The sequence below is a fragment of the Pygocentrus nattereri genome, chromosome 11 (assembly GCF_015220715.1).
Source record: "Pygocentrus nattereri isolate fPygNat1 chromosome 11, fPygNat1.pri, whole genome shotgun sequence".
Classification (NCBI taxonomy): domain Eukaryota; kingdom Metazoa; phylum Chordata; class Actinopteri; order Characiformes; family Serrasalmidae; genus Pygocentrus; species Pygocentrus nattereri.
In genome coordinates this window covers 27,411,751-27,432,397 of record NC_051221.1, presented here as the reverse complement: position 1 = coordinate 27,432,397, position 20,647 = coordinate 27,411,751, and the positions used below count along the sequence as shown (strand labels likewise).

The window sequence follows — 20,647 nt, the reverse complement described above, 5'->3', positions numbered from 1 at the left end:
TCAGTAATGGCTTCTTGACAGCTACACATCCTGCCAGACCTATAGTGTTGAGTTCACAGTGGAAGAATGGACAGAAACACCTGTGATTTTTTTCAGATCTGTTGTAAGAGTGGAGCTTGACTCTCTCCTCTCTCTCAAAGATGAAAGCTTTAAGTTCTGTTTCTCTGATGGTAACTGTTTAGGTGGTCTACCAGAACTGATGAAAAAATATTTTAAAAAGTATATAAACAGTAAGCTGTGTTTTCTGTCTGGTTAAAGTTTCAAACACTTTGTACGGTTCCATTTGGCGAGATTTTAAGAGAAATAGCATGAAACCAAACAGTCCAATCATAACAAGCTATTTCAGGCGTGTAGCGCAAAGTTTTAGTACTGAGGAATCAAGGGTTCATTACCTTCATTAAAGTTTGCAAACTAAAATATTGTGTGATACTGCGATGTATTTGGATAATGAATATTTCATCTATCAGTAGCACCCTGTGCTATGTAGGTATAAACTAAACATCAATTTATTTGCACAGAAGACTATGTGGAACCGGTTTTGATGTTTCTTTGTGTTTGCATAACAAACGTTGCTGTAATTTTATGCTATGTTTGGGAGAAATGTCAATGTCTTCTCTCCTTGCCCAAAACCAAAAGAATGTTGTATTGCTTTCTTTATGCATAAACCACAGCCCTGGGCAAGATTGGAGTATTTATTTGCCTTCACATCATTTATTGATCCTGGCATACTGAGGATAACTGCACACGAAGAAAAAAGGAATAAAGAAAAGGTGTGAAGCGTTCAGGGTCACGCACACACAGACACACCTTGCAGCTGTAAGTCTGGACCTGAACACCTCCAGAAACATAAACCTGAAACAGGATCTAGAGACCAAGGAATTCCTGGAGTATGGAGGTGTGGGATGCACTTCTCCAAAACAAGCAGCAGCATTGGACCCCTTGCCGGGAAATGGAGAGGAAGAACACGCCTTAACAGAGCGAGGGTCACTGGGTCTCTTTACTGAGCTCTCCAGAGGGAAACACATCAAAGAGAGTATAAACTTACTGTTGGTGTGTGTGTGTATGCAGAGGGTTGGACAGCAGTGGCATGTGCCTGTACACGTGTGTATATGCACTTAGTTGTAGGATTAACATGTTGGTTCTAAGGAAAGAGCAACTTATTGATGACTAATTTGGCATACATTAAAACAATGCATAGCCTTTTATTTAGATGCACCTCTGCTTTGTATACTTGACTGTAACTTCAACCCCCCAAATCCCCAAGGCGCATTGTTTTTCAGCCAGACGCGGACAGCCAAGACTGTAATTTTCAAGAACAGCTATTCCGCAAGATTTAAACATGAAACATGAAGTCTTGAGAGGACAATAGAACAATTTTGAAATTGAAAGAGCCAAATTTCATTCAAAAATACAAACTTAACTATTAAGGCTGTTGCTTTGGTACAGCAGTGTGCTTGACTCTCCTCTCTCACTATAATGCTTAATTTCACTTTTTACAATGAAATCCCACAATGTTCAGCTCTACAGGCAAAACTAACTGTAATTAGCATAACACCCCTCACTACAGAACAGGTAGAAAAGGAGAGATATAGAGATCAGAGTGGTGTCCCCTTTGCCCCATCCTTCATTTATTCCACTAACATTTTACTTTCCTTCACGCTCTAACCACTAATAGCAGGTTCTCAGAGGCAAAGTAAGCCCCATGTCCAACTCATTACTGCTCATGGAGGTGCTGCATAAGGCACTGTTACCATGCTGTAGCTGTAAGATGGAATGTAAGATAAATTTTGTGTAGTGACCCTACAAATAGCCTATGACAAAAATTCCACTGGCATAAGCTTTTGACTTTAGGCCAACAGCATTTTATTTAATTAAGCAAAGCTTCTGTAAAAACACTTGTTTACTATAAGTCAAAGTTTATTTGTTATGATCCATGGGTAAAAGTACAAGATGATTGTTCCCATATGTTCCTGTAGAACAGGGCGTGGATGACTTTGGATAATTCTGTGTCAGTTTAGAAGAACACCAAGGAAGAAAAGCATCAGTTTAGAAAGTATTTCAAAACTATTTATTTAGTTTGACTACAGCAATGACATCTTAAATTCAGATCTTAGATACTAGTCACCACAAGGAGTTCAAAATATAGACAATATGTAAACAACTTTTGGTGAGAATATCCTAAAGTGTTTAATAACTGACATAATTTTCCCTGCTGCCATGGATTTGGTCATAAGGAACTGAAAGGCTGCTGATTTGAAGTACCTAGTACCTCTGAATGGTAAGCTACCCTCCAACATCCTCCAATTTGGCTTTCATTCTGTCTTTAGAAGGTATTTGAGATGTGTGGTGACAAAAACCAAAAACACTTTTGGTTACAGTAGATATTTTGATATTCTGCTTAAATTACTTGGATAGTGAAGGGAAGTAATACTGAAATCATTTCACAAACGGCCATCTGACAGCAAGTTTCCTACATATCTAAGCCTGCTTTATCTGTGCAGGTACATTTTTCATTCATCAAGGTACAAACAATGTAGATCTGTTAATGGTATAACAGTGGTTTTAAAGTACAATTGTGCACTTTAAATATTTTTTTTTTCCAGTGGAAAAGTATGTATTTGTACCTTTTCATAACCTAATTATGTAAAACAGAACAAGATCATAAAAAGCCTAGAGATGAGATGAGGTGTGTAGAGTCTGTACAACTCAGAAAATATCATTTTAATGGCACAATTATGTTCCCTGACTAAAGGTACTGAGATTTACCCTTGAGGGCACCACCCCAGTGACAAGAGGGGCCCTTGTGACAGTTTTGTACCTTTTTTTCTGAGAGTGGGGAGAACTGTTCTGGAATAAGAAGAAACTATGTGTGAGTGTCTGAGAGGTTAGGTAAGTGGAATTTTGAGCCTCTTTGACTCTTTTTCAATCTTAAACATTCCAATGTTCATTTGCAACATGATGCTGTATGGATCAGCACTCTCATACATCACACAACAAGATGTTTCATTTCTTGTATTTCCCTTGAAATTTTAGAGTTTGGGATTAAATGGCAGGGCTAACATAGTGCTTAGATGTAATCTTGTAAGTGAAGTTTCGTTTATAATCCAGCTTTACATAGAGGAGAGGTTATTAGGTTATCTTGGTGCCAAGGCCTAATGTTAGTATTTGGTGAGGCAGTAACACTTTCCTTAAACTATACTACTTAATAATGACATGATCATGCTATAAACATGTCATGAAATATGTCATATGCTGTTATGAGTTTTCACGCGAATTTTTCTTTAGTAATATAATAACATCTTGTTATCATTACTGTCAGTCATGACATGTTACAAAGTCTGATGCCATGATGGCCGACAGCAAAATTGATATATTACATAAGCTGTCATACCATCAATTTCCAGTAATGGTAATATGACATTGTGATATTATTGAATAAAATCTCTTATGGCAACTCAAGACAGCGTATGACATATATGGCAGGGTTATGACAATGTCACATAGCAGCCTTCAGTTAAAGTGTTGAGCTTGCTGAGCTCTCTGCAACAAGCTAAAAGACAAGAACAAAACTCAGTAAGTTGAAACATCCTGTGCAATTAAAAAAGCACATAGTTTTACTTTCCTATAACCTCTGTCTTTTCATGAACTAAACATATGACTCACTCAATAACAGTTTATTTATAGGCTAAACATGATTTACCGTAATGCCCTGTTTCAAACATGTCAAACTATAAACTTTCCGTACATTTATGTGCCAATTTCAAATGTCAACAACCAAATAAAGAAATAAAATTCATTAGTTTTGGAAGAATCCCTGTTTTCATTACAGAGGTTGAGATCATGTGGCAGCATTTCTGGCAGTTTGAGCGGGAAAGTGTAATTCATAGTCAGCAGGTTTGTACTCTGAAGAAATGCCCCATCTGAGCAAGCAAACTAAATACTATACATGATACTGCAGGGTTCAAAAGAGTTCAGACTAGCACTAAATCAGCACTGGGGGCACATGGCCCAGGCTATGGTTTAATGAAAGAGACCTCCCAGTTAGTACGATGAAATGTGGTTTGAGACAAAATGACATTCTTAACATCCGCAAAATAACCTACCAAGATCAACGTTGTGGGAAAGCCTGGCAGATCTAGCTGTTAGAACAACTTTTTTGCTTTTAGCATTCAGCGCAGAGGGACTGATGTGGAAGCCAGTGTGGGTGAAGAACTCACACTTTCACTGCAGCCCGTTTCTCACATTGTACACACGGACCACTGCTAGTGCCAGTGCTACATCTTAAAAAGGTCAGGGTGTGTCATGCTCACTTGTTGCTGCTAATTGCTGCTTACAAAAGTCTATAATTGACTTCAGCTAACAGGAAGTCTGTAATTTACGGAGAGGCCGAATGAAACAGACAAAGGCCCAAAATGTGACAAAACATTTCATGGTCATTACACAGTTCATTTGACGCAACACATTTCATGGCCTAAACTTCAGCTGCATAACCAACATATAATTCTTCTGCTTGTAAAACAAAAATGAAAGGAAATGAAAATTGAGAATTTGTTCACTTGTCTTTTATTCAAAGTCATGACATTTTCCAACTTTTGCCATGCTTTCACCATGTTTATGGTGAAACTGGAAAGGATATGACCTTTGTAGGTCTCTGTAGGCACTAGCTCTTCATGGTCAGAAAAACTGGAGAGAGAGACAGAGACAGAGAGATAGAGAGAGAGAGAGAGAGAGAGAAAGAAGGAAGTCCAAGAATGGTGATTACTAAATGGTGAAACAAAGCCTCCAGACCACACTTGGATCACTGCAATGTCCTGAGGTTTAAGGGCTGGCGACTCTGCTTGACCAAACATAACCAAATACTCTAAACATCTCCAGATCACTGCTCCCCCGTCTAGCAATCACAAACACCCCTGTGTCTTTGCTCTTCGTTTTCATATCATTACCTCTGTATAACTATATGCTTTTTTTAGGAGTAAAATTGATTAAGGCATTTTAAGAATGAAAACAGTTATAAGTGCACTATTAAAAGAAAGTGCTCCTAAAGGTTCTTCCCTTGTATGTATGATTTTAGGAAAATCCTAACCTTTACACTGTGTAGAGGTTCTTCACAAAATGTTCCTGTAAAAACCGTCCACTAAAAGGTTCTGTAGACAAAAGTGGTTTTCTATAGCGACACTTTCTGGCACCTTTATTTTTAATACTGGGGAGATGAAAAGTCTCTGTTGAACCTGAACCTGCAGAAAATAAAGAAGTATTTAGTTTATACAGAACTGTAGGGATTCAGATCATTACATTCAAATTCCAGAGCCACATGAAGACTCCAGCTAGTGACTCAGTCAACATATTTACATGAAAGAACCCTGCAGTTAGATGAAATCTTAACACAAATCAGGTCCAAATTTGCAAAGTGGTTTTGCAATAACAAGACCACCAAAACAGGAAGGCGAGTGTTTGGACGTATGGCAGTCACACACTGTACCCCAAAGGTGTCTGTCTGCAACAAGAAAAAGAAAAAGATGTTTTTGAAGGAGTTAATCATTTCCTTCTGAGACTCCTAAAAAGGCCTCTGTCCACAGAGTATGCCAGTTACGCCTCAAAAATAGATTAGACTTTTTCTCTTGGGGAACAAGAGGTAGAGGAAATCTCCAGCAATGATCCAGAGCTCTGGGCCAACACAACCATTGCACTCCTTCAGCTGTGGGAATGTGGTTTTCTACTAAAGTTCTCCTACCCCTCCAATCTCCCCCCACTCCTTCTCACCCACTCCTCCCATCGGAACAAACGTGTCTCCACACTGGCTACACGCAGAAGTCTGGAAGGCGACTGCATGGAGGCTAGAGGAAGATTCCAGCATCTCATGGATCATGCTCTGCAGGCCATGCTAGCTGTTTCTGAATGATGTTGGCAATGGTGCCCATTTGCCAGACTAATGGCTTGAGGTAAATGACTAAATGGTGATGCGGGAAGCATTCTGTTGCTTTGGTGATCAATAAATTAAGCTATCTTAATGGTGTACTCTGTGATTTTACAACACCAAGACCTCTAAAGTAGAGGAAGTGAAGGAAATGTGGATGCAAAAATCAGTAGTAATGCAAGAAAAAGTGTTTTGAAGCTGTAATTTTTTTGTTTACACCATCGTTGTAAAGTATATATATATATATATATATATATATATATATATATATATATATATATATATATATATTGATTCATGATGAATAAAGTAAGGTCTGGACTGAAAGCCTCCAGAAGAAGCTCTTCCAGAATTCATACATACCAGAAAGATAATATCAATGGGAAGTTTTGTATGAGACTGATCTCTGAATGTGTTACAGCGTAACTGTTATTGTACAGCAAAAACTTTCTGAACAGTTTTGGGGGCACTTATGTCCTGGCCTCTATAAACAAGACAGTCTAATGATGAATACTAGTAGGGCAATACAGAATTACACAAGATTTAGGAAGTCTCATAAATTTAGTTGATTCTGGAAAGCCGTGACCTACAGTGAATGATTCACTAGATCTTTATATCATATATAACTTCTATATAACACGTAGTTCTCCTTGTGTCTGCGTGGGTTTCCTCCGGGTTCTCCGGTTTCCTCCCACAGTCCAAAGACATGCAGTCAGGCCAATTGGACATGCTAAATTGCCCCTAGGTGTGAGTGACTGTCTGTGTGTGTCTGTCTGCCCTGCGATGGACTGGCGACCTGTCCAGGGTGTATCCTGCCTTCCGCCCGAAGACTGCTGGGATAGGCTCCAGCATCCCCCCGCGACCCTGACGGAGAAGCGGCTTAGAAAATGGATGGATGGATGGATAACACGTAGTTATAAGAGTATGGACTTGAAGTGAACCCCTCAGGGATTATCTCCTCTTGCATTGCTTCTTATGATTACATAGATTAGTAGTTGTGTGAAATGTGTTTCCATAGCACACAGGCTTTCTCAGTACTTCTATAAATAAAGTGATTTGTGGAGCGCTACATAGCAACTTAGTTTTGCACATCATGAAAATGTGCCAATGAGAGGATTATGAAATGACAAGAGGAGATTTGTAGCTACAGAACACACCTGTGCTAAGATAATGTTCAAAGTTTTTGCACTGTGCAGTTAGCAGTTGATGAAAGATGCTCGTATTTTGCATTACAATAGTGGTAAATTAATATTTCACATCTAATTAATGGTCAAATGTGGTGTGTACATTAGAACCTTTGGGGTTGATTTCCTGGACAGGCATTAAGCCTACAGTCCTAGACTAAATTTACATTCAGAATGCTGTGTAGACTAGAACTACACTTAATCCCCATCTGGGAAATTGACTGTTCACATCCTGGCCTTACTAAGTTTGCAATGTACTGCCAAAGCAGCAGGTAGCAGTAGCATAGTACAGGTTTGATTTCACTGACACAGGTTTGGAGGATAAAGACTCAAATCCGAGAGGCGAACCTGTGCCTCCGTTGTGCTCTTCTTAGCGCTTTAGCAATTGTTGTTCTGTTTATAATGTAACACTTATATGAACTGAAAATATCACCAGTGTACTTTCTGATTAGTATGGTAATAACAGCAGGAGCTTATTTTTGTTTATGCTTCAATTTGCTCAGACTTAAAGGGTTGCATTCCCCATTCACCAAAGCTAACAGCATAGCATGCCTCGTAGTGAAGGAGACAGGGTTTGGAAACCTGGAGCCAAGGGGGCATTTACAATCTGTGCATAATTGTGCATATTCATAACACTTTGTATTGCTAATGACTTTTAAGATTTTGTGATGCTCCAATGCTTTTTTAGTCATTTCCTGGGCATAACAATGATTCATAAAGATACTGAACAATTTATTATTCAACAATTATTGCTTTTTTATGGTTTAAGGGGTATTTTTAGTTTACGGGTACTTTAAGGGCTAACTAAAACACAGCTTGGATAGTGTGATGTTTCTGTTTTGCTGCCTCTTTGAAGCAAAACAAAAAAAGTCAGCCATGCCTGCTCCTTGATGTCAGAAGAAGAGCTTTCAAGAAAAGAGCTGTGCAGAATTAACATGAGGGACAGATAATTGGATAAGACCTGCCATGTGATTGCCTGTCTGTGTGATCTCACTATGAATACATGTAGCCGCATTCATCAGTTCCACTGCAGATCTGTGTGAATGAGTACAGGGTTCAAATATGAGCGCGTGGAGTAGATCAGATAATTCATACCTCAGGTTCCCACTGTCCGCATACTATAAAAACAGCTTCCATTCCTAAGTCATTTTGTAAACAACGCTCCAGCTATGCTTATGCTTAAGACGAGGGATTCTGACACCCAAATACTGAATCAGCATGAAACTGTATTGCTGCACAGCAATGACACCTTTGGAAGTAATGTTTTGCTCAGGCTTAATTACATCCTCAAAATACATTTCTGACTAACGTCTAGTCTACTGCCACAACAGACAGTGACTAAGAGGGCAAAACAAGACAATCACAGGCCACAGGGATAAGCAACTTGAGCAGCAGAAACTCTCTTATACAGTCTCGGCAACATGGTTAGCCATGTGTTGTACATTGAAAGCCTGCTGTGAGCTGCAGGCCAGGTGGCTGGAGTACATGTAGCTGCTAACTGCTAATGCTGTCCCGCTAATGCTGATTGATGGGGATGAGCTGAGTAAGATGTGGTTACTGTGCATGATTACTTGGGGAAGGATCAAATGTGCGCACATGCGCACACACAAACACTTGTTTTTCTAGCTAATCAGGATATGAGGTCTATGTTATATGTGTTCTATGTATTGTATTTACTTATGGTAAATGATAAGTCTATTCCTGAATTTAACCTCAGTAACAAAACATTTAAAAGTTTTAAAAAACAAAGCATGTAACCTCCGCTGTATAAAGCACTTTTACATGGGGATCAGTTTCCTAGTAGGTTAACTCTGCTTTTTTCTGGCCTTCTTATATCAGGATCCGTCTTGAAAATATGCAAAAACAAGTACATACGTGCACACACTCTCACTTACCCAGTCAATGGGATTTGGACTGGAGTCCTTCCTCACTCCTCGCCTCCCTCTCTTCCTCCTCCCCCTGCGCTAATCGCAGTGTTGTGGTTCTCTCGCTCAGGCTCAGTGGTTGTTTTCTCCTCCCTCTCAGGAAACTCTCCCTCTCTTTTCCTTTCTCTTATTTTTTTTACTCTCTCTCCCTCTGTGTATAAAAGTGGTGGTGAGAGGATTTTGCAGCAGACAGAAAGCATGCTGCCATGCTGGGGACACCGACAGGGGCATGTCTCATGTGCCCAGGGGAGTGGCACTAAATGGGCCTTGCAGAACCTTCAGGTGAGTACTGTTTTACTGCCTTAAGACTCTGTGCTCCTCAGACACATCTCACATTAAACTATTGATGTTCACTCTTAAAAGTTTTGGGTGAAGAGAAACATGACACTACTTACATTGTTGAGCAGCATGCATGTTTGCGCTTACCGTTTCTGACATTGATGTCCTCAGACAATACATCATGAAACACGAGATTTAAAAAGCACTGCTGCTACTTCCTCAGAAGTAAATATTAGTGACTGCTGTAGTCTGTGAACAGTGTTTAAGAGTAAGCCTGATGAAGGTGCGCATAAGATAACAAGGTATGGAAAGGAAATAAGGTATTTTTAACTCTGAGTGTAGGTTCCAAAGAGCGTAGGTTCAGGCATGATGGAGTAACTGTGAAAGTCTTCACCTCGATTATATGGGTCTTCTCAAGTTATAAGATGCAGAATTGTGTAATTTGCACGTTCACAAGACAGCAGAAAGGGTGTGACTGGGGTTTTGTCACTGGCTGGGGTTGGCTGAGACGGTGATGAAGTTGAAGACAAGTGTTTTAACAGGAAATTGAATTAAAACTAAATCTAATTAGCCTGTTACAAACATCTGCTTTCTGTAGTGGAGGAAAGTTCATTTACAGTTAACAAGTACAGAAGACTTCTAACTGTAAAGCTCCTGCTACATGTTATGAAGTCATCTCATCAGAGGGAAGCGGTGTAAAAATACCAGATGAGATAAAGTTCCAGATAAAGAGCTTCTGTGGGATAAGGGTCATTACGCCCCCATCCTGGGGTTCATGTCTTCTTGTCATTCTTGATAAACAGTGTCAGGCTTCACAATAAACAGCTAAAGGTATCATTAGTTATGCACACTACATTTAGAGCCAACAGATGCCACAGTAGATTTCTGCTGCCATACTAAACAAATGCTACAGGTAAAGCAGTCAAAACAGGATCTAGATTCTCAAGTTGTTAAGAGGTCACACGTTCCATCTTATAATCTGAGATGGAGCACTTCCCTTCAGACTAGAACATGACCTTGGATTAACTTAAGAGGAGAGAAATCTGTTTGGGTTGCACAGAGACCTGGGCGATATAGCAAAAATCTAATATCACAAAGTTTTGATGATACATAATAAGGTAAAATATTTGGTTTTCTGACTTCTGAAAAGTTAGAACAGATAGTGCCACATTCAAAAAATACTACCAAAAACTATGAATCAAATTCTTTGTCCTTCACATAGTGAGCTGCACTACATCAGTTAAACAGGGGTATTTATGCTGTCTGTGTAATTAAAACATGCAGTTGGGAAGTGTTTGTAGGTATTGTAGACTAGAGAGCCACAATATGCTTAGAAAAACGTATTGTAAAGGATGTTATTGTTCATTTCTTGGGATAATGTTAAGTATGGTCATATTGTCCAGCCCTAGTTGCACACTGACCTATAAACTTAGAGATAAACCAAGAAAATAGAGCTCAGTTCAGCGGAATATTCCACTGATCTTTTTCAAAAAAACATAATTAGATAATTATGATGTACACAAAGTCATTCAGAGTGGTTTGTGGTGAAGTGCTCCATTCTAAAGAACCTTACTACGTCAGGATTGATCACAGCAAGTTATTGCATGAAATTGTTAGGAATACACCACCTGAGATCAGGTTATGAACTACAACATTTTTTTTCAAAACATTCATGGTGGAGAGGTACACACAGGTAAGACAGTCATCACAGAGAACTTATTTTTCAGATTTACCACCAATTTTCCCATATCAACATTACATATAAAAACTCAGAAGATGCGTAGGTTCACTCATCATTTTGGATTGTAGATAAAATGGCTATATTAGCATTGCACACATTGTGACCCCTGGTCACAGCAATAAGTTTCTCTACAATCAACCTTTTCACACTGTAGACTTTTAGAAGTGATCTCTGAATCAAACTAATGCCAATTTGGAGCAAAGCATCATATTAGAATAGAGGGATTAAATATTATTAGATGATGCTTAAAATAAATCTCTGCGGATGCCTTCTGTACGAAACCACATTTCATAAAATGAGGCATTTTGAGTCTTTTTTGCCAGTTTAAACAGACCAGCTGTCTCCTTTTGTGAAAGTAGTTGAGTATTATGCTTGTTTGCATTTCCTCCTATGTTTCCATTTGGACTAAGTTGAATGAAGATGATCAGAAATGTTTGCATCAGGTCCACTTTGCACGGTCTGTGGTTTCTCTGAAGATGCTGGCTGAAAGTTTTCCATAAAAACCAACAACCAACAAACGCTTATCTTAATTACTACCAGAGACAGCTGAGGGTTAGAGAAGCTCAAAGACAAATAAATCTCCCCGACAGCCAAACTGACAGTCTTTGCAATTCAGCATGGCTGGTCTTCATATCTCAGTGACTACCAACGTCAAAGCTTTAAAGACAACTGCATGCATTATTTTTCCTCTTGTAACAGTTCATTCAGAAAACACAGAGCTGTATTACCTCCCCTTGTCCTTCTTAGCAATTTGTCATGAAGTTTTCTGAGACTCTAGCTTTAGTAAAATGTTCCATGCAGCCTTTTCTGTGGATGTTCAAAGTAATTAAGAATGATGGCATCTGTGGTTTCACTGTACACCACGTCTTCTTGGATGGGAATGCTTAACGGAGACACTAACAGAACTGACATGTAACTTTACTATGGAAGCCTACAGTTTAAAGAACAGGCCGCTATATGTCTGAGGCTTGCAGTAAAGTCTGATTATGCAGGAAGTGGTTTAATTCTTCCCCCCTCATGGCATGGGCTCAATGCCAGTGCTGAGGAAAAAGGAGCTAGTGCTGCGAGCCAAGCTCTTTCCACTCAATAACGCAACCACCATGGGGATCTGCAGTCTGCCTTCATCTGCAACATTCTTTGCCCGGCCTCATTTTTCAGCCTCTGATTTAGCAGATGACTGGCATTAATAATCTCTGACTACACATGTTATTATCGCCATGGTTACCACAGACTGATTCCATACTTTGCTGCCTCCTGTAAATCTTCTTGTGAGATTTCAAGTAAAAAAAGTTTTCAGACTAATTTGCTGAGTAAGGGACTCCTTGCCCTTGTTTGTTAAAGACACCACCTCTATTGTCACTTGGTTTAAAATTTACAGACAGGGTAATTTTAGCAAGTTATTATGCAGTAAGAGTTTTATTGAGCACATAGAGTAGACTGAACTTTCAAGAAGAAGCCTCAAACCATGCCAGAGAACAATGGAATACTTCTGTAATGCGGTAATTCATAACACAAGTTGCCTTAGCATGTGTGGTAAACAAATCAAACTGGGCACTGTAGTTTGCAGTCAGGCCTCTGGCAAGGCCAGCTATTATTATGGCTATATGGGCGCCGCAGAGTGAGTGCGTGTGGCTGGATGTGGTTATTACTCTAGTGGTCAGCTGAGCATGGTTTAAGTGATGGCTTAAATCATCAAGGTGCCATCTAAACCACAGACAGACCTGCAAGAGGCACACAAAGCCACACCAGTGTAAATTGTAAACTGACTTAAGCTTAAATGTATTCTAGTGTTAAAAAGTTTGGAATCACAATCTCAAATGTTTAAGATGACTGTTTTAAATACAAAAATGTTGCAAATAACTGTATGAAATGATTATATTAAAATGCTAGGATACAATTTCACATATTTCAGCTAATTACTAGAAAGCTGTAAAGAAAGATGATATATTACATGTGTCGATTGATGAACAAAGCTGCACTGTAAAAACAATGAGTGCTTTAACCCCTTAAATGGCCAAGGCCTGCCGGTGGGCCCAAAGTTTTCACTGTAGTCTCTGTAGTTACTGAACAATAAGCCTTAATATTACTAAAAAGTTAAGATATTAAGAGGTTAACTTCAAAAGTTAGTAACCAGGTCACCTTAAAATTTCATCTAATAACAAATTAATGTAAAAAACAGATTATTATTCTGTAAACTTACTATTGGAACTGCAATTTACAGTGTGTAGATGACTCCTTAATGACTATGAACAATAGTATAACAGAGAAATCTCAGCCAGATAACAATAATTACTATGCAAAGATAATTACAGCATATTATGTATCATTTAACAACATGAAATATTAAATACAACATCTTGAAATACCTTTGTGTGTCTAGCTTAAAGGCATCTATATGTGCATATCTACACTGTGCAGTTTACTAAGTTATTTTAAATTAAATCAAAGAGAATGATTAAGAAAGCTGATTCCAAACTTTTGGGCACTTGTGTATCCCTTTAGTTAAGGACCCATACAATGTTAATTACAAACTTATCACTCAACATTTAGAGAACTGTTGATAATCCTATTTATATTTATTCAACTCCTATCACAAGTACAAATAATTTATAAATTCAATTGTGAAGATACTGGTTTGTTCTTGGGGAACTGGTTGGTTCATTAAAAACTGTGGTAACTCTTCAGAAAAATGGAAAATATAAATTCTAACTGAACCAAAAAAACAAATAAATAAACAAAACAAAACAAATCAAAATAAAACATTTTACTTTTGGTCTACAAAGCCTCCACCTGGCTCATGCTAAAGTAAATGTTGAGGAACACATGGGCTGCTTTCACCCATCTCCTCTCTAATTGCTTGCCTGTCCTTCCTCATAGGATGATTGACAGCACTCTGTGGTGAGTCAGAGAGCAGGATGTCTGGTGTGCCCTGCGGGGCTTCACATCATCAAGCTGTGTCTATTGCCTATGCCCTTGTGCTCTCTTGGCTATTGCTCTTGGTGCATGTTGCCTTTAGCCAGAAACCCGCTAAGCTGCCCCTGGTGGGCCGCAAGCCATTCCTGGCTGCCTGGAATGCTCCAGTGGACATGTGCACCCTAAAATACAATATGAACGTCAGCCTTGACCTCTTCCACATCAGCGGCAGTCCACGAGCTGTCCACACAGGCCAGAATGTTACCATCTTCTATGCTAACCGCCTGGGTTACTACCCATTCTATACAGAGCAAGGGGTGCCTGTGAATGGAGGCCTACCTCAGAATTGCAGTCTGGAAGCACATCTCACCAAGGCCAGCAAAGACATTGCACACTTCATTCCCTCAAAGGACTTTCATGGCCTGGCGGTCATTGACTGGGAATACTGGCGGCCGCAGTGGAGTCGCAACTGGCATAAGAAGGATATCTACCGACAACACTCACGTGAGCTGGTCTCCCAGGCGTACATCAATGTGACGGAGGAACAGATCGAAGAGCTGGCACGTCTGCGCTTTGAAAAGAGTGCCATGGCCTTCATGCAGGAAACACTAAAGCTGGGCACCCAGACTCGACCCAAAGGCCTCTGGGGCTACTACCTATATCCAGACTGCCATAACTACAATGTACATGCACACAACTACAGTGGTTCCTGCCCCATGCTGGAGAGCCTCCGCAATGACGAGCTGCTCTGGTTGTGGAACAGCAGCACTGCCCTCTTCCCTGCCCTTGCCATCCGTAAAGGCCACATGGACAGCATTCGCAACCTGTATTTCTCCCAGAACCGTATACTGGAGTCGCTGAGGCTGGCTTCACTGACCTCACTGCCCTATGAGCTGCCCACTTATGTGTACACAAGGTTGGGATACAGAGATGAAGCAATGGCGTTTCTGTCACAGGTAAGTACTTATTTATGTCTATGGTGTGTACATAGTTAGCACCCTATTACACTGTCCTTCACTGAAATCACTATATAAAAACTATATAACAGGTCGTTACAGCCACACAATCCACCTGTGCTATGTTTTACTTTAGAACATACAACAGAAAATGGATACATTATCATAAATAGAATCAGAATCAAGCTTTATTGGCCAAGTATGCTACGCATAAAAGGAATTTGGTTTTGGTTACAGGAGCTCACAGTGCACAATATCAGACAGACATTCACATGTAGGGAATAAGATAAAACAAATAAAAAATATAACAAAATAAAATCAAACATGCATTTCTACCATCACTCACTCAGACACACACACACACACACACACACAAACACACACAAACACACGTATACACAGTCATACCTATAAACCAGTAAACCTTACAATGTGCAAAGTAAGAGTCTAAAGTTAAAGTGCTGAGTGCAGCAGCAGTTAAAGGCTGTATAGTGACAGAGAAAGGGATCAGTGAGGTGACAGTCAGATAAGTGGGGTAAATATGGCAGGTTAGTAAGATGCTAGAATAAACACTGGTTTGAGACGGCAGCTCCAGAGGATGGAGTTGAACTTGATACTATATACCGGTATATGTTGAAGTACAGTTGAAGCTGGAATATTGTTGTTGTGTAATATTTAAACTGTTCAAGAGTGTGTTGCCTTGTGGGCAGTTAGGGAAGTTAGATAACTTCTATAAGGTATACAATATTTGCCCTGCAGTCTGTTTTGTCAGATTGCAAAGAAGTGTATGACACTAGGACAAACTGAACTTTAAATAAAAAAAAAAAATACAATAGTCAGGTTAATGTTAATCTGGCAAATATTTAAAAAGCTGAGCTGAATCTGATATTGTGACAGTTTCATGTAAACTTACCATTTTTGAGATACAAGGTTTCTTCCGATGTATTTCTCAATTTTTTGTCCATAAATCTTACACACCAAGTTACTCACCAACTGTTTATATGTGCGTTCTAAGCATAAACATATTGATCAATGAAACGCAATTAAATGTAACATTGTTTGGGTGTTTTGTTAAATTCTAAATTTAAGACGTGAATTTATTATGGCTTTAGCCTTTTGCAGAACCAATTTGATCAGTTTTGAAGGCAGCTTTGAAAAGTTTAACACTGTACTATTTATTCTAGCCATACAATAAGCTCTTTGTGACTGTATAAAATATGTTTTTGTCTTGTGTTTCACAGAAGGACTTGGTGCACACAATAGGGGAAAGTGCTGCTTTAGGTGCTGCAGGCTTTGTGATCTGGGGAGACCTTAACCTCACATCATCCAGAGTGAGTGACTTCTCTACAACAAGAAACAGCTTTCAACTTTCAAACGTAACCTAGATCATGTTTTTTGGAAGTAGGACAATTAAGCTTGTTATCAACACTTACTAGGCCACAGTAATCAGTCAGAGCGATGTGCATTTCTGTTGATGCTTTATTTAAAATGTGTGCATCTATGCAAAATGCAACTATGTTCTAGGTCTTTACTACATTTATAGACAACTGTGGTGTCTATACGGTGCTAAATTTCAGATGAGAAGAAATTCTGTACAACAGGTGTGAAAGACATTTGTGTATCTGTATGTTACTTTAGATATACTTTAAGTTCCTTAAGCCTTTTGATTTTTCCCAAAGTTCATCCAATTCCCATCAGCCATCTTAGCGATGGCACTGGGCAGCTTTTGTCAGTCATGCAAGACCACACTCCTGTCCTTTTGAATGAAGAGACACTTGAAAATGAAAGGCCAAATTACCTCTTCAAAAACATTTAAAATCAATTGTTCAAATCGTACAAATATCTCATAAATAGTTTGCATAAATTAGCTCAGTTTGTTTCATTTTCAAGCTGTTCTGGCTACTGCACTTGCGCAGATCTCCACAACTATTTTTTTTCAACTGGAGGCTTTATCAGCAAGCTGAATGCCTCTTTTAATGGAAAGGAATGACTTTCCCTGAAAACAAATGCCATGTTGAGCATTACAAACTTTTCCATTCATTTTTCAACCAGTCTCCTCTTTCTCAGTACAGCTGAAAAGAGAAATGTTTACTTGTACAATAAGTCAAAAAGGATTAAGCATTCTCTGTCTACATATAGTATTTAGGAAAATAATTTTCCCTTTTGACAAACTCATGGCCTCAAAATGCAATAATATAAATGATGACATGAATGAACCATACTTCTTTAACTTTACTGAGTGTTTGAACTTTTACTTTAGTATGGAACATGATTACTTCTACCACCTCTTTCTTTAATTGTATACAATGTTATAAGAGTTTATTCATGTTATTTCTTTGTGCTTCCATGTATGTAATTGCAGTACAACTGCTCCAAGGTGAAAGCTTTCCTGAACCACAGACTGGGCCGTTACATCACCAACGTGACCCGGGCAGCTGAAGTATGCAGCGAATTTTTGTGCCAGTCCAATGGCCGCTGTGTCCGGCGAGACCCGCGAGCAGCGCATTACTTGCACCTGAGCCGCACCAGCTACCGCATCCTGACAAACCGCAACAGCACATTTACCGTCACCGGGTGGCATTCACAGCATGAGCTGCAGCTTCTCGCCAAACGATTCCGCTGCCACTGTTATCAGGGTTATGAGGGAGAGCGCTGTGACAGCACTGAGCCAACACAGGAAAAGGAGGATGAGGAGAAGGACAAGGAAGGGCAGGAAGAAGGGGCAGAGAGCTCAGCTGTGTGTGTGGGAAATGCCCCTTCACTGGTTGTGCTGCTTGTTTTGTTTACCTTTAGCTATGTTTGAAGCACCCTGGTACAGCTATCTGATGGCACATGCAGTGACCTATGTTTGTATTTAGACACTTTAGAGTAAGCCTTTACATAATGTTTTGATTGTATACCATATGTTAGTGATAAGGTTTTTCAAAGTGATAGAACATTATGGGGAACAGTCAAGCCTTGTTGTGAGTTAGTATTACTAATTATTAATTACTGTTTTACTGTACTTAACTGTGTCGTTTTCCACGTAGCCCTACTCGAAAAAGTGAGCCTTGTTTGCACACAATACATAATAACCCTACACTATGTAAGCTATGTAAGTACAGACTGTTTAGCTTGTCATTAAGTTCTCTATAGAATCTGTATTCTGTTTTGACTGGAAACTCTATGCATCTTTTAAGGCACTGATGTTACCCAGTGAATCCAAAGTTGCAGTTCTCACCCTGTGGACACTGCTTGCTGCACGATTACTTGATTTCAGGGAGTACTGATCAATCCAGTAGACTTGAGGATACAATCTGACGTATCAGTTTTGCACTTAATTACAGGTTGTGTTTAATACTTGGCTTTATCACCCATGTTGCCTAATGCAAGAAGAATCTCTCATTTCATTTTTAGGGTAGTTACATCTCTTTGTTCATCGTAGTTGCTAAGTATGCTCACTGGTGTTTACTGGTGTTGAGGAAGCTACACTAGTGTAATCAAACAATCTATGAATTACACTACTGTGGCACTAATTTAATGACTAATCCATAACAATAAACATGTAATCAGACATACAGTAGCTTACATAGTTAGGCCTTAGGCCCTCTTCCACCTAACAATGGTCTAATCCTAAATGTAGGAATAACTACAAACCAGTGTCTGGACATGTGTAATGCAGTCTGTTGATTTGTCCAAATGACCTACTTACTTGGCAAAAAAGGAACTAAACAGTTTACAAACCAACAAAACTATCACACCACTATGAAATGTAGCAAAGGTACAGCTCAGTTTCAGGTAACATACAAAACACAGCTATTCAGCTTTTACGCTAATTTCATTTTAAGGTCTTCATTTCATCAGTTCAAGTTACAGGAAAAGTCATGATGAATGCTTCAATACCTTCAGGACTTTTTTTAGGACATCTTTCTAGAGACTTTTTACTGAGTACTCTTAGAATATTTCCAAAGATGTACAGAAATAAATTAAATAAACTGTGTGATTGCTTTTTTATCTACATGTGCAAAATTTTAGATTAAGAGTTTAGGGTTTTTAATATTAAACGCTGATTAAAACTGCCAGGCTAGAATTTTTGCATTTCCCTTTCTGAGCCAAAGCACACAAAAGAAACAAGAAACAGGGGTTCAGGTTAATTACCTCAATTCTGTTAGTAGCTTTTCTCCATTACAGCTTTTAAAATATGGCCATAAGATCTTCTTCACTGTCACTTGCTTTAAGGAAAAGGTGAAGGTATCTTATCCATCTTGCTTATATATAAATAACCACCTAAATAAATCAACAAAGTGATATTGTTTTTAATTTTTCCCTTTTCATACATTTGTATGCCATTTTGCAATTACCTCATCTCCTTACAAGCCCACATTTGGTAAAGAACATCATTAATATTTCAAGGGATATGCATCATGTACCGACTTGATCTCTGTATTGTTAATCAGATATTACATGAAGACAAGGCAATGTGTAAGAAATATTGCTTGAATCTTGATGCACTGCAAATAAATGACAGTAACATTCCTCTTTCTCAGTTTGTTTTAAACTTTGTTTTTTCATAAATTGATATTAAAATGTATAACATGCATAGTTCTTTGGTTTTTGCTCCTATATGTTGGATTTGAAATGGAACAATCATGATGAGCTTAAAGCACAGAATACCAGGTTTAATTTGAACATTTTTATATATATTAATTTTATGAAATATACTTTCATATACCATCCACCCATCCATCCATCCATTTTCTAAGCCGCTTCTCCGTCAGGGTCACGAGGGGGTACTTTCACATATATTTCATGCATTTTCTTTTAAGAATAAAAGTGTAACGCTAGGCTGACTAACCAGACACTCGTGGATATAAAATGAACTGAATGGTTTACTAAAAGGAGGATTAACCAAAGGACCAGGGTTTACACCAGACCAGGTCAAAAACAAGAGCAGCAAAATATGACACAGCAAAAATCAAAGCAGATAAACAAGAGAGGGTTGAAACCAAAGAGCCAATAAACAGGTAAACAGAGCCAAAATAATAAATCCGAAAAACAACATCAAGAAAAAAACAAAACACAAAACAAAAATTCTTGCTACACATTGGCAAGACAGAGGCAATCATTTGCAAAGCGGGAATAAGACAGACAGGTGAAAGCAATCAGTACTCAGTTGACTTGGATCTGCTGGTTGATAGTTGATTGGCTGTCAAAGTTACATGTCAAGCTGGGGAATCTTGGGAATTGGAGTTCGTAAAGTGGTTGGAGTCTGACTGAGAGTCAGGAAGCATGACAGATGGCAGCATTTCTCTCAGAATCTTTCCTATGATTTGCAGCAATATAAAGTTTAGTATAGTACAATATTACAGACTTTTAATTATTATTACAAGTAGTGCTATTTTCTTGGGTAATATCAATATCTTGGTGCACCTGGTCATCATATTCTGTGTCAACAACACTGACAATGCAATGTTACATTTTTTTCTTGAAGTCCACAGAATGTTGCAGAATGTCTTACAGTAGGTACAGTGTCATAAAAATGACAGTGTCTCCTGATGTCTTCTGGTTTTTCATACCTGTTTCAGATCTGCAATCAAATTTAACATAAGACAAAGACAACCTGAGTGAACAGAGAAGGCAGTTTTTAAATTATGAAAAGTTATCCAAAACCCTTGACCCTGTTCATAAAATTAACTGCCTTTTTAGTTACCCAATTAACCAAATTAGCTGATAATTGGGATAAAATAAACTTGACA

General features: G+C 38.8%; 1 protein-coding gene across 1 annotated transcript; it reads left to right on the top strand.

The window, feature by feature from the left end:
- Positions 1–9,224: 9,224 nt before the first annotated feature.
- On the top strand, positions 9,225–19,427 carry LOC108436916 (hyaluronidase-4). Its single transcript, XM_017713657.1, has 4 exons — positions 9,225–9,305; positions 13,921–14,912; positions 16,154–16,243; positions 17,275–19,427. The coding sequence occupies exons 2-4, from the start codon at positions 13,959–13,961 to the stop codon at positions 17,713–17,715; spliced, it is 1,485 nt and encodes a 494-aa protein (XP_017569146.1). The 5' UTR covers positions 9,225–9,305; positions 13,921–13,958; the 3' UTR covers positions 17,716–19,427.
- The last annotated feature ends 1,220 nt before the right edge of the window (positions 19,428–20,647 follow it).

What these genes read in the sequence shown, in the direction of transcription:
- LOC108436916 (XM_017713657.1), top strand. Translation starts at nt 13,959, where the DNA reads ATGTCTGGTGTGCCCTGCGGGGCTTCACATCATCAAGCTGTGTCTATT. An exon ending in CAATGGCGTTTCTGTCACAG is followed by an intron (nt 14,913 to 16,153) that starts GTAAGTACTTAT and finishes TGTGTTTCACAG; the next exon opens with AAGGACTTGGTGCACACAAT. An exon ending in TTAACCTCACATCATCCAGA is followed by an intron (nt 16,244 to 17,274) that starts GTGAGTGACTTC and finishes ATGTAATTGCAG; the next exon opens with TACAACTGCTCCAAGGTGAA.